This window comes from Ostrinia nubilalis, chromosome Z, assembly GCF_963855985.1.
Source record: "Ostrinia nubilalis chromosome Z, ilOstNubi1.1, whole genome shotgun sequence".
Lineage (NCBI taxonomy): Eukaryota > Metazoa > Arthropoda > Insecta > Lepidoptera > Crambidae > Ostrinia > Ostrinia nubilalis.
In genome coordinates this window covers 21,724,341-21,738,227 of record NC_087119.1, presented here as the reverse complement: position 1 = coordinate 21,738,227, position 13,887 = coordinate 21,724,341, and the positions used below count along the sequence as shown (strand labels likewise).

The following is a 13,887-nucleotide window of genomic DNA, read 5'->3' as shown; positions in this document are numbered from 1 at the left end:
AAATACTTTTATTATTTCATTTTTTAATCCTCAAGTGTCCGTTACAATCTAATTAATATTTAAGTATTCAAAAAGTAAGAGATTAATTTTGATACTTTACTGCTGTGCCCAGGAATCTAAGGCGGTTTCTGACAATGTCCTTTGTGCGTTACATACGGTCGCATCGAAACACCTTAATCTTCCCCTTACTTACAAAAAACTGTACATGCAGTTGTTAAAATTGAATAGGTATATCAATAAAATATTTTTCATTTTTTCATTTTTCATTTTTTTTCATATCTATAGCCATATCTCTACACAATATAATTATTGCATAATATCGATGTCCCTTCGAAGGTCACTTTGAATGCAAACCCCCCTATCTCCGGGTCTTAGTGGCCACTAACAGGTGGTGGCCACCTGTTATGTAACGTCTTTAAACACAGGGTGTGGATATAAAGACTACACTGATAGGCAAAACCACCTTTGTTTGTCACCTGTCATCCGCTTTGCAATGGAGGGAGGAGTCGAACCTTAATTTCGAACTCCTCCTATGTTCTTCTGATTAATTTCGTTGCGGGTCCAATGACAGTTTAACTTTCTATGTTTGGTTTTTATGGTGGTCAAGCTGTAGATCCTGGCTACACAGGAGTTGCAGTGGTGGGAACGAGAGGTAGAAATAGTCCCGATTTGATAGGCAAAACCAGTTACTAAAAATTCCAGCCATTGTTTTCCCACTGATAAATCTGTAGCTTAAACGAATTTCGGAGAGTAATACCTAATCAATAGTGACGTTTCTCATATCTTGTACAGTGAGCGTCAATAAGTTCGTGATATCCAAAACCAGTCAAAAAGTTCGCAACATGTCTTTGTTGTGTTGTAAACTTTTTGGCCACTTTGGGTGACACGAATTATTTGACGCTGGATGTACACAAAATTGTTGAAAACTCGACCAGACTAGACTGGTTGGTTTATAGCCGCAAATAATTGAATCGATGTCTAACAAGATCCTTTGCACTTTGGCGATTTAAAAATACGTCTCTTACAGAAAATTATCAAATTAGAAATTGTGGGTTCCTCGTACAAAGTTTCAACCCCATACCACTTTTTTTTTGCGATCAATAATCACTTTGTGAAAGTTGGTAGTTTGTGGCTTTGTTGGGTTAAACTAACCGAATAACAAACAGCGTATTTACACGTTTACAGTAATAATAAAATATAAATTTCAACTAGTCATTTTGGTATTATTTCGAGCAGAATAACATATTCAAAGAGGTATGCTATTGTACTTATTGTCAGTTTCTCGAATAGCCTACAATAACTTGATACCGGCGTGTTACGTAATATCTCGTATATTTTATGCGCACAATCGATGCATCCAAGTGAATATGAACATGTTTTGCTCCTAGGGTTGCCAGCTAAAGCCGGACATGTTTGGCTTTTTACGGTCTTGTCCGGCCAAATATTGTATTGGCCGGCCTGTCTGGCTTTTTTTAGGTTTTTCATGTGGCTGCCGCGCTAGGCGAAAGTCGAGCTACAGAATAATATCAAGGGCACGCATCAGGATGTTGGGAAACCGTTGATGATAGTCTCACTCGTAAGCTATGACCAGTAAGCACCCAACCGTGACCAGTCCAGCTTTTAGGGTAAAGTGTCCGGCCAAATGAAGCACAGAGTCCGGCTTTTGTGTTTTTGGACCTGACAACCCTATTTGCTCCCTGATGCCTGATTATAAGTTTATTTACGAATTATTATTTATAATGATTCCATTTTGTTCGTTGTATATCAATAAAAAAGTAAAAAACCGGCCAAGTGCGAGTCGGACTCGCACACCGAGGGTTCCGCCGTACAAACGTAGCGGTTTACAATTTATGACGTATTAAATCAAATTACTTACTAGATATCGTAGTAGTCTTTAAGTTTTGATTCCGTTGTGAGTAGTGGCGAATTTCAAAATATGCGGTATGATTATAGGTAGGCCTAACTACCTACCTAGTACCTACCTCAGCGTTTTGAATTTTTGCGTTGATTTAGAATTTTTCACAGTTTAGAGGCAATTAGATTTAAGAAGTGTTTGATATGAATTTCAACTTTAATTATCTCTACGCGTTCATGTGAAAAGGGGTAGGTAGTAAGTTTATAATTATTAAAAAAATATTTTATGTCATGTAAGCAAAAATAATATTTTAATATTTTATGTAACTTCAAATTTATCATTTTCGCAATTTTTCCTTTATCTGTACTATATAACGTTGCTTCGTGCCGAATTTCAAGATTCTGAGTTCACGGGAAGTACCTTGTAGGTTTTGATTCCCTAGCGTGTGACGGAAATTCGTCTAAGGTGTCGGTATAAACTGCTGTATCTTTTGATCGCGTTAACTTAGAAGTTTGATTTTTTCACTGCTTAAAGGGACAATAGATCTGAGTATTTCATGTGAATTTCAGCTTGATACGTCCACGCGTTCTTAAGATAAAGGGTCTTGACAGACAGACAAACGGACAACAAAGTGATCCTATAAGGGTTCCGTTTTTTCCTTTTGAGGTACGGAACCCTAAAAAACCATAAAGAATTATCAAAAAGCAGTGGCAGTTTTGCCAGCAACACAGGTAAGTATTATTAAAAACACAATCTTAACCTTGCTCTTAATTTTCTATTACGTCATAAGATAAAAGGGATATACATAAATTTCCATGGAGTCGACGTGAATCGCAGAATACTAGAATATCAATTTGATATTTATAGGCGAGTCGACATAAAATTCTACGATTCCATAAACCTACATAGCTGATATTTTGTAAGCCCATAAGGACTTGATAGAAAGGGCACAGATAAAGAAATTCTTAGGTTTATAGTTATGTTTTGAAAGGGGCATAAAAAGTTAATCGATTAAATTTGGTAGGTATGATACAAAAATAACAGTCATAAAGCATTATCTACCAGTCCCCAATGAAAAACAAAAGTCTGTTGTTTCGAGTAAACGAGTTTAAAACCTAATGAACGTTCAACAAAACAATTGACAAACGATTGTATTTCAATCATTTAAACTAGCCTCACCTTTAACTTTACAAAACAGTTTTATTGAAAAGAGATTCTAATAACAGCTATCCGCAAAGGAAAGTGGCATTTCAATGCTTACTGGCTTCCTATAGTAAGCCAAATTTGAAGTGTTAATGCACAGTAGTTTTTGAGTGATGAGGAGTCAAAAGTGGCTCAAAGTGATTCGTCTAAATATACGCACGGTGTAGTCCCCTCGCTGGAACTAGGCTTAACATGCTCTCGCATGTCTAGAATGATTGCTTAATGTTGATTTAGTCGATTTTCTCCTGATGGGAACATGTAAGACAAAAATAAAATTTCCAATATTACAGACCTTCTAGAGCAGATGCCGCGAAAACTATACAATTTATAGAAAAACTTGACTATCTCATCTGTAGCAAATTGAATATGCTTTTCTTGGTTCAAAGTAGTCATGTCACTAGGACGCATAGTTTCCGAGGATTAAGCGAAAAACCGAAAAGTGGCACCTTTAAACCCCCCTCTCCCCGCCGGCTCAAGGGCTAAGGGCGGGGACTTTTGCTATGTTCACCTCCTAACTAGTCTAAATAAAGTCCTGAAGTCAGAAATTGTGTTCTACAGTTTTCCATCTATAATGCTTTATTGACTGGACTAGCTGTGCGATTGGTTTCCAATTGATTCCGCACCGAGTAATAGGATTTTTCTGATAACATCTCCCCGTATTTCTATGTTATCTAGAAGTTCTTTTGTTTCAGGCTTCACGTCACAGGATCGATTCTAGAGAAGTTTATTTTATGTTTGAATCGTCTTTATTCTTCCATCCAAAACATTTTCAATGCTCTTATTAATACTGAATGAGATGCCTCAGTATTAAGCTTGAAATGCTGTCAATGTCGCCTAGCTATAACTAGCGCGTGTGTCGTAACAATATCAAAACGTATTAAAAACGTTATTTTGCTTTTACCAAATGTCTACTACATTTTGAATTAGGCCTATAATAAAACAGTTTGTTTGCTCACTTCAAGTAACTTATCCATCAGGAAATTAAAAGTAACCTAACTACAATATTTAAATAGTAGCTTTCAAGTTTCAATCAACGAAAGAAACCATATAGGTAATAAACACCAACCATTAGGTATGTCTCTACCTTTCTCAAAGTTTCGATTTAAGCTCATTCAGGGAAACTTTTGTTTAGAAAAGAACGAGGAAAAGCTTTACGTCTAATTTGATAATCCCCTTTGTTAGAGAGTTAACTCCACGTTCATTAACCTTTTAGAAAGACGAGGCCTATATGGCATTTCTCTCAATTAAATTCCCCAATGTAGGAAAGTTTATATGAATTCGGTTAAAAATATACGTTTAATATTTAATGAGAGAATGTTTCGTAGACTTTCAAAGGAAGAATATAAAGTTTGACAAACTTTTTGTAAACTCGGAAAGTTCTAATAAACTTACACATTCACGCAAAACTAGTCGAAACCTGATGAAATAAAAGTAAACATTACGATCGCAAGCTCGTTACGAACGCGAGCGAAGTCTGCATAGTTTGAAACTCCGACGTAGTTCGTACTCGCGGGCCCGATCGGCGCGAAAGTTCCCGATCGCTGCACCGACACAAGTTGCAGTGTTTGATAAACTTTGTCCGAATGCACCAACTTCCTGAGAGCACCACTGCGGACGTGTAGCGCCATCTATCGTGCCTGCAAACCGGGCATCTCACAAATCACCAACCATCACAGTTCCACGATTATCACTTCAGAACCTAAACGAAAACCTAACAGTATTGGACCGAACATGTAGATGTCGTTTATCTGAATAACCAATCGGTTCGCCCACCGATTGTGAACAGATGCGCCCGTTGCATAATCGTACCGGCAAAATGCACTAGGTGGCGCAAAATATCATCAGAACTGGATTCTTACCTAGTTCCGATTTGGAACCTAGATTATTTTAAAGCTCTGATATCATATCGTTTCCTATAACAAACGACTAATCGTAGAAATACTTACAAAAGGTTTTGTATTGGGAACTTATGAAACTTCAGCCTGAAAGTAATTTTACGCTAATATTTTACGCTAATATTTTAACTGTTTTCCTTACCGTGTCTTATTATGAACAAGTCTAAAATTAGTTAGCAAATGAAGTTGGTATTGCATGATTATTTTATTAATATTTCAATTTAAACGCGCAATAACTATGACATATGATTGACTGACGTATGTTTCAGTAATTCATTCACGAAAATTATAATCAACATGCAAATATTTTATGCAATGAAAATTTCCTTTTGTTTGAAATATTTTTATATTAACTATGCTAATATTTTAAATTGGTGTCTTCTTTTTTTGTTTCCCTGTAATGTTTCCAAAATGAACAACTAATGGGATTATGAAACTACTATACTTTATGCAATATTTCCAAATATCAAGAGATACTTTTGTAAAGTGGCAAGAAATACTATAGAGTTTTCGTAGTCTAGATAAATATGGTATATTTAATTAACTGCCACCACTGTTAAACACGAGAAACATTATTCTTTAAGACCTTGCAAGCCTGTGCTTTTCAGAGCTGCGATGCACTTGGCCTGGATATGATCGCTAGGTGGCGCCACTTGCTCTTAAACTGGATTATTTATATTTTCATAACTTCAGCCATATGTCACAAAGTTACTGTATACAGTGGCTTAGAGAAAAACTATTAAAGTGGTCGCAGCAAAAATATAATTTCTCTATGTAAAATGGAAGGTAATTTACTACATAAGTTCGTTATCATCAGCGAATAACGATATACAAATACATGCTTTTAAACTCGAAACAGATATACATGGTTTGTTCTAACTTAATACATATACATCTCATGTTATTCGGGAACACCAACGCTCTTGAATGAACTCTTGCCACGATAAACGTATGTATTAATGTTCTGTGGTAATGTTGTGTTAACTAAATTACGAGTAAATATAAAAAAAATCATCACTTCTGTCTTCAAGTAATACCACAGAATAATAATAAGTACTACGTACGTAAAGTAGTACGTGAGTCAATTCTCGCTCATATGTGAGTGCCATCGTGCGTGTTTTGTTTTCGATGTAAACTCGCGGAGATGAACAGACCTGGTAATACTGTTTCTTTGTTAATAAGTATTATGCTTTTTTATTCGAGCCATGTGCGTGTACGTAATTATGGATGTTATGAAACACTTTTTTGCATCACAGGTGTTTGAATCGAGCTTTTGTAAGAGTTATAAGATGGCCAAATAATAGTGTTAATGCATTCACCTAAGGAAACCTCCAAGACTACTTTGTTAATTTGAAAAATCAATGTCAATTATGCGATGATCGAATCGCATTTAAGTAAAATCATAATGTTTGTAGCTATCATAACAATTCTAGCAATATGTATGTTGCTCCAAAGAGGTTTTCTCCGCCACTTCTCGCTACCGACATGTTATATTTAGTATCCCTATAAGTCCCATGATTTTGGTGAATTTTGGTTACAGGGATAGATTGAATCTTGAAGGATACTACTTTTTATCGCGAAAATTAATTGGTGATAGATATGTAATAAGAGGCAAAGTTTGATAGGGATCATAACAATGATCCCTAAAGAGCGCTAAACATAGTGCCGTTGTTTCAGACATTTTGTGACTGACCTACAACCACACAAGCTACTAATAGGCTATTTCCTAAAAAAAAAAACTTTTAGTCCGTCAATGATATTAACAAAAAATATTGGGCACGTATACAGGGTGTTAGGTAAATGGGTATATGAGCCGACACTAGCCCATGTTAACATGGGCATATAAATGGTATGGTGAAGTCAGAAATTTGACTTTATCATTTTATTTTTTTTAATTTTCATACAAAATATTTTTTATAAAATCCGATTTGTATGAAAATTTAAATAATTAAAATTATGTTATCTATTTTCTGACTTCACCATACCATTTATATGACCATGTTTACATGGGCTAGTGTCGGCTCATATACCCATTTACCTAACACCTGTATATTTTATTTGCCAATAAAACAACTTAATACGAAGTTATGATGTGTAGAAGTTCCGCGTGACGTCACAAAGTGCTACACTTTAAGCACGCCTTGACGTCACGGGCCTCTTCCTTTGAACTTTGGCGCGCTTTATTCATTAGTTTAAAAAAGTGAAAAATACTTTTCGATTATTTTTTTATAATTTATTAACCTAATTCAAACTGCTGCTTTTTTCAAACCCAGGAAATATCCGTTAACTTTAATTAAAATTTGTCCTTACAGAGCATCGATGCTGGCGCACTGCCGCATGCTCTCTGTGGCTTGCAACTACACAGAGGGCGAGCACATGGTCTGCGTGCTGGACTTCAAGCGCGAGACCGGGCTGTGGCACGCGGTGCTGTCCAGCGTCCTCAATGGGATGCACGTCATCTTCATCCCCTACGCGCTGATGAAAGTCAGCCCGGCCTCCTGGATGCACATGATCACCAAATACAGGTACAGGACTATTCCCACCTCTGCGATTTTTTTTAAAGACTAGCTTTCCGCCCGCGGCTTCGCCCGCGTAGAATTTTGTCTGTCACAGAAAAACAATATCGCGCGCGTATTTGCTCACCGTTTAGACCTACCCTGGACTACGACAAACATTTTAAAACCAAAATCAGCTCAATCGGCCCAGCCGTTCTCGAGTTTTAATCAGACTAACGAACATCAATTCATTTTTATTTATATAGATTATTAGTATTTGTATTGCACAAATTACTGATAATCCCGCTAGCCCCTCGTAGTAAGCTAAATATGCTTGTGTCACGAGTGAGCTCACCACAATAATCGAGCGGCGGCGGGATTCGTACCCGCGTTCCCCGGATCACGAGTCGGTCAGTCCGACCCCTTCATCGTTCGGCTATCGTGGCTTTCGTGGCTTCAGCTTGACCTCCAATAAAAACCGAACTACTTTAAGATGCATGTCATCTTCATCACCTAAGCGCTGATGAATGTCAGCCCTGGCCTGGATGCACATGATCACTAAGTACAGGTAATGGAATTCACACGATGATCACCAAATACCGGGAATGGAATGCACTTCAAGCACGAGACCGGGCTTTGACACGTGGTGCTGTCTAGCGCATATCATGATCATTGATCACCAAATACAGTGGCCTAATAGACAGTTTGACACCATACCCCAATAATTCGAAACCACAACTATTTTAAAAAGACCCTTCATTCTGGTCTTAAAAACTTAATTAATTTTAAATTACCTGTAAATCACGATTTTTTTTCGCATTGTTATTGAAAAAAGTAGTTTGATTGAGTAGACAAAATAGTGATGTCACTTGCTTGTAGTGCCATACAAAATCTATGGGAGAGTTCCGTTTTGACAGTTTTAAAAAGTACGTCAATCGATTGGTGGTGTCAACATGTCTATTGACGTAACAAAACTTCAACGACATGCAAGCGATTTGATCGCTGGAGTCGCTCCCTATTATTTTTGAAGTAGTTTTCTGGTACCTACTTACCTCCGTAATGATTCGGCAAAATGCCAAAACTAAAATATGAAGACAATTATCGCTCTTGATGATGAATTATCATATATTAAATGTACTGATTTCTTTTGATTGATGTGGAAATTAAATTGTTTGACTCAGTGGTAAGTGAAAATATATTTTAAATCCAATGAAAAGAGTCACATTAAATATTTATAAAGATAACATTGCACGCACGCATTATACAAATAGTAACTTTCATACTTGAATTCCTTTAGTATTTGGCCGCAGTCATTGATTGATATCGTATTGTATGTTTTGGTATTTTATTTGATTGATTTTCCCGGTTGACGACTTTTCCAGACAAAAGTTCCCAGATTCCGGTTGGTGAAGCAGTCACCGATTGTTTTCTGATATTCCTTACTGTTTTACTGTAAAGAAAAAAATTGGAAACTTCTCCATTATCACAGAAGAAGTAGGAAGATAATTTGAACCTTAAAACAAACGATTTAAATAGTGTATTAGTTATAACATCATTTTGTTATCCACAGGGCGTCGGTGGCCATCGTGAAGTCACGTGACCTCCACTGGGGGCTGCTGGCCACTCGTGACCACAAGGAGATCGCGCTGGGCTCGCTGAGGATGCTGCTGGTGGCTGATGGAGCCAACCCCTGGTCGCTGTCATCTTGTGACCAGTTCCTGTCAGTGTTTCAGAGCAAAGGTATGAGCTCAGTATTCAGGTTGGAGGACAAAACGCAAAATGTACTTAATCTTACTGGGTTCGCTGAGGACGTGGCTGATGGAGCTCACCCCCGGTCTCTATTATCGTGCGACCAGTTCCTCTCGGCATTCCAGAGCAAAGGTATAAGTTTAGTTTGGAAATTAAAGGAAAAATGTGACCAGATCAGTCCCAGAACTCCCAGATGTGCACAGAAATTTAACTGTAAAAATCCCAATAACTTTTAACACATCTTTTCCTTGACATGTGTTTATCATATTCATCGTCATCAGAGTGTTTAGTATCTTCCACAAAACCACAATCAAATCTAAATATATAAAAGGAGAAACTGACTGACTGACTGACAGATCAACGCACAGCCTAAACGGCTAAACGTAGGCACTTGAAATTTGGAAGGGACGTAGTTTAGGTACCGTAGAGGTGCACTAAGAAAGGAATTCCCGAAATTACCACGGGAACGGGAATTAGCGGAAAAATCCTTTTGTATGAAAAATCTAAACCGCTTAAGTTAGATGCTTGAAATTTGGCATGCAGGTACCTTAGTAAACTTAAAACTTAGTTACAACAGGATATTGCAAAATTCCTACGGGAACGGGAGTTAACCGCTGAAGATAGATGAAGGGGGTAAAACGGGATCCACGCGTACGAAGTCGCGGGCGGCCGCTAGCTATCATCTATCTATCTATATAAATAAAAATGAATTGATGTTCGTTAGTCTGATTATAACTCGAGAACGACTGGGCCGATTGAGCTGATTTTGGTTTTAAAATGTTTGTCGTAGTCCAGGTCTAAACGCAGTGGCGGATTTACAAAATTGCCGCTAGTAGGCCATTCAATTTTTGCCGCCCCTACTGACTTTTGAAATTCAATACGTTAGTTAATCCCGTTATTAGTATGATTGTGAACTTAATGATATTTCTGTCAGTTACTAGATTATTATTGCAACCCGCTATGTACTGAAGAGTTTAATGTTGACCTAAAAACAGCAGCATGTACTAATCATAAGGTGGGGAAAGACATGACTTAAAAATACCTACAATACAGTGTGAGTCACGTTAAAGTGTACATATGAAAATAGATGAAACTAGACCTATTTTTATCGACAAAAAAGAGGTCAAATTTTTTTTGAGATTTTTTAAAAAAAAATTATCGAATTTTTTTTCTTCCAATTACTTATTGTAAAGAAAATGTAATTACTTTTAAACTAAGCGGTATATCCTGATAAAATAAAAACAGTAATAATGCTAAATAACAGGCGATACTGAAAAAATACATAAACTACCCAGAAAATGCCAACAAATAATAAAAAATGAGACTTTTTGAAAAAAATCTGCTTAAAAATTCGTATTTTTTTGGTTATTTGATAAATTTCTCAAAAAAATATCCCTATAACAGGTGGTTTTTATTACTTTGTATTATTCTCTATCGTATTATCTTTGTAAAACCAAAAATCGCATGTCTCAATCCCTATCACAACGTTTGCAATTATTGTTTGAACTATGCCTCTCCGGGCGCGCCATTCAACGCTTCGTTAACAACGAAACTGAAAATGGCTCTAGATTTGTAATTTTGATAAAGACAAGTTGTATTTCAAATAAAAACAAAAGATTTCGAAGTAAAATAAGCATTTTAGTTAAAATTAAAATTGTCTCTACCTGTAGCGGAGAATAATGTTGTGGCAGGCCTTTGTTCAAACGATCATAGCAAATGTTGTGATAGGGATTGAGACATGCGATTTTTGGTTTTACAAAGATAATACGATAGAGAATAATACAAAGTAATAAAAACCACCTGTTATAGGGACATTTTTTTGAGAAATTTATCAAATAACCAAAAAAATACGAATTTTTAAGCAGATTTTTTTCAAAAAGTCTCATTTTTTATTATTTGTTGGCATTTTCTGGGTAGTTTATGTATTTTTTCAGTATCGCCTGTTATTTAGCATTATTACTGTTTTTATTTTATCAGGATATACCGCTTAGTTTAAAAGTTATTACATTTTCTTTACAATAAGTAATTGGAAGAAAAAAAATTCGATAATTTTTTTTTAAAAAATCTCAAAAAAAATTTGACCTCTTTTTTGTCGATAAAAATAGGTCTAGTTTCATCTATTTTCATATGTACACTTTAACGTGACTCACACTGTATATGAACACAGACAAAATAATGTGTGGTCAGTAAACATTGTTTTTGTTACATATTTTTTATTGCACATAGCAGTTTAAAACAAATACAGACAATTTCTATTGAAATATAACATGTTAACAATCCAGTTATTGGTGACAGACAATGAGATCAAATAAGTTTTACATTATTTTCTTGCGAGATTTTAAATTTGCAAAATTATTAATTATATCGTCGTATGAAATCTTTTTCATAAGTTCTGACTCTATGCACAAAAGAGATAAAGCATTAAGCTTTTCTTGGCTTAAACTAGATCGTAGATAGTTTTTAACCCGTTTTAAGCAAGAAAAGCTTCTCTCACCTGAACAATTTGTCACCTGTGTGCACAGAGCCATGCGAAGTGCTATATCCAGTATAATTAGCTAAGAACTACTTAAAGGTAAACAGAAAGACCAAGGCTTGGTAAAACAGGGTGGCTCAGAAGAAAAATCACTTTTGAAAATTCAAGGAAACGAAAACTGTACATTTTTATAGAACTTTAACTATTGCAATTTAAAGAAAATTTAATGCAATTTATTTTTAAATTTACCTTATTAAATTCCATCGCCCAGGAGATTTCCTTGACGCTTACAACATTCGATCAACATACATCAAAATCTTGAAATGCGTTCGTTAGAATTACCTCGAAACCTATTTTCAATTTTTTGCCGAATGCTCAGCTTCAGTTGCTGCATGGTTGTTGGATTATAAAAGTATACTCTATTCTTAATGTAACACCACAAAAAATAATTTTCTGGAGTGAGATCAGGGCTTCCTGGTGGCCAGGAGATGTCACCCCTGCCTGAAATATTTTTTTTGTGGGAACATCTCTTACCATCTAAATGCTCTCATTTGGAGTGTGACACGTAGCCCCATCTTGATGAAACCAAGTGCTCCGGTCATAACCTTGCGAATCTTGCAGCTTTGAAATCAAAAAGCTTTTCAGCCTACCAGTATAGCGCTCTCAAAAATTAATCATCCTTTCAACGCAACAAACCAATTAAGCAGTGGTGAAATCTCAATGCCTCTAAGAAGCGCTAATCTCATTCCAGCAGACTTCTTTTTGTGGGGTTACCTTATGAGCAGAGTATACTCTAATAATCCAAAAACTCTGCAGCATTCATCCATCCTGAATCAATTTTGAGGTAACTCTAAGGGCTCCTGCACACGACGCCGCCACCGCGCCGCCGCCGCGCTATCGCCGCGCCGGCCGCTACACTGTTCATAGGTACGCACCGAGTAAAACCGCCGCCGCGCCGCCATCAAAGCATAATTTCGCGCGCGGCGCGGCGGCGGCGCGGCAGCGGTGTTCACGCGGCGCGTATAAACAGTGCAAAGGCGCGGCACGGCGCGGTAGCGGTTTAAAATTTTGATGTATGTTGACCGAATGTTGTCAAGGGAATCACATGTAGTACGATAAAATTTACAAAAGATAAAAGGTAAATTTTAAAATAAATTGCACTAAATTTCCTTTAAATTGCAATAGCTAAAGTTCTACAAAAATGTACAGTTTTCGTTTCCTTGAACTTTCAAAAGTGAATTTTCTTCTGGGCCACCCTATAAAACAATATACCTACACGAAGTTGTGGAGAGATGGTACTCGTGCTAGGCTCCGAAGATCCTGTGTTACGAGTTTTTTTATTTTTTTATTTTTATTGAAACGCTATTGGAATATTTTAAAATTCATGATCACATATGTATGTACCTAAGTATATATTACAGTGCGTTTATTAATCGTTTATTTATTTATATGGATTGTGTATACGTATAATTATAATTTTTTTTCCTGTAAAAAAAAATTAGCTAAATTTGCCGCCCCTCTAAATCTGCCGCCCTAGGCACTGGCCTACTTGGCCTATTGGTAAATCCGCCACTGTCTAAACGGTGAGTAAATACGCGCGCGATATTGTTTTTCTGTGACAGACAAAATTCCACGCGGGCGAAGCCGCGGGCGGAAAGCTAGTCCAAACATATGACTCGTGGTTGTAAGTCCCGAAACATAAGGAGACATCTAAAGAGCCCCTAAAGGCTAGCTTTTTAATATAGTAACAATGGTTGTAAAGACAGTTCTTTACAACCATTAATAAACCATTAATTTAAACCATAAATATCAAAGATATTTCATTCACTTCACTGAACATCATTTTTTTATAGGTGTGCGCGGCGATGCAATCTGCCCATGCGCATGCAGCAGTGAATCTCTGACAGTGTGCGTGCGCCGCGCGGGGCGTGGCGGGTCTTCCGCGGGGCGTGGCGTGCTGTCCATGTCGGGGCTTTCGTACGGCGTCGTCAGGGTGGACGCTGAGAATTCGCTGACGTCATTGACGCTGCAGGACTGCGGGCAGGTCATGCCTTCGTGTGAGTAACTGATGTTTTGATAATTTATAACCTTAAATCCTGTCATGTTTGGTTTCAAAATGCGAGCACAAGTGTGTTAAGTTACAAAAAAAAACTAATAAAGCATTTGGATTTTATTAATTTTGAAGTGTGGAGCTTTGTATTAAGTAGCTAACCAAAC

General features: G+C 36.8%; 1 protein-coding gene across 1 annotated transcript in view; it reads left to right on the top strand.

Moving 5' to 3' along the window:
- Positions 1 to 13,887, top strand: part of LOC135086549 (disco-interacting protein 2) — a 37,906-nt gene that overhangs the window by 8,626 nt on the left and 15,393 nt on the right. Inside the window, exons 5-7 of the mRNA XM_063981286.1 lie at positions 7,266 to 7,478; positions 9,019 to 9,188; positions 13,524 to 13,727. Of these exons, the coding sequence (XP_063837356.1) occupies positions 7,266 to 7,478; positions 9,019 to 9,188; positions 13,524 to 13,727 (587 nt within the window). The remainder of the gene's footprint in view (positions 1 to 7,265; positions 7,479 to 9,018; positions 9,189 to 13,523; positions 13,728 to 13,887) is intronic.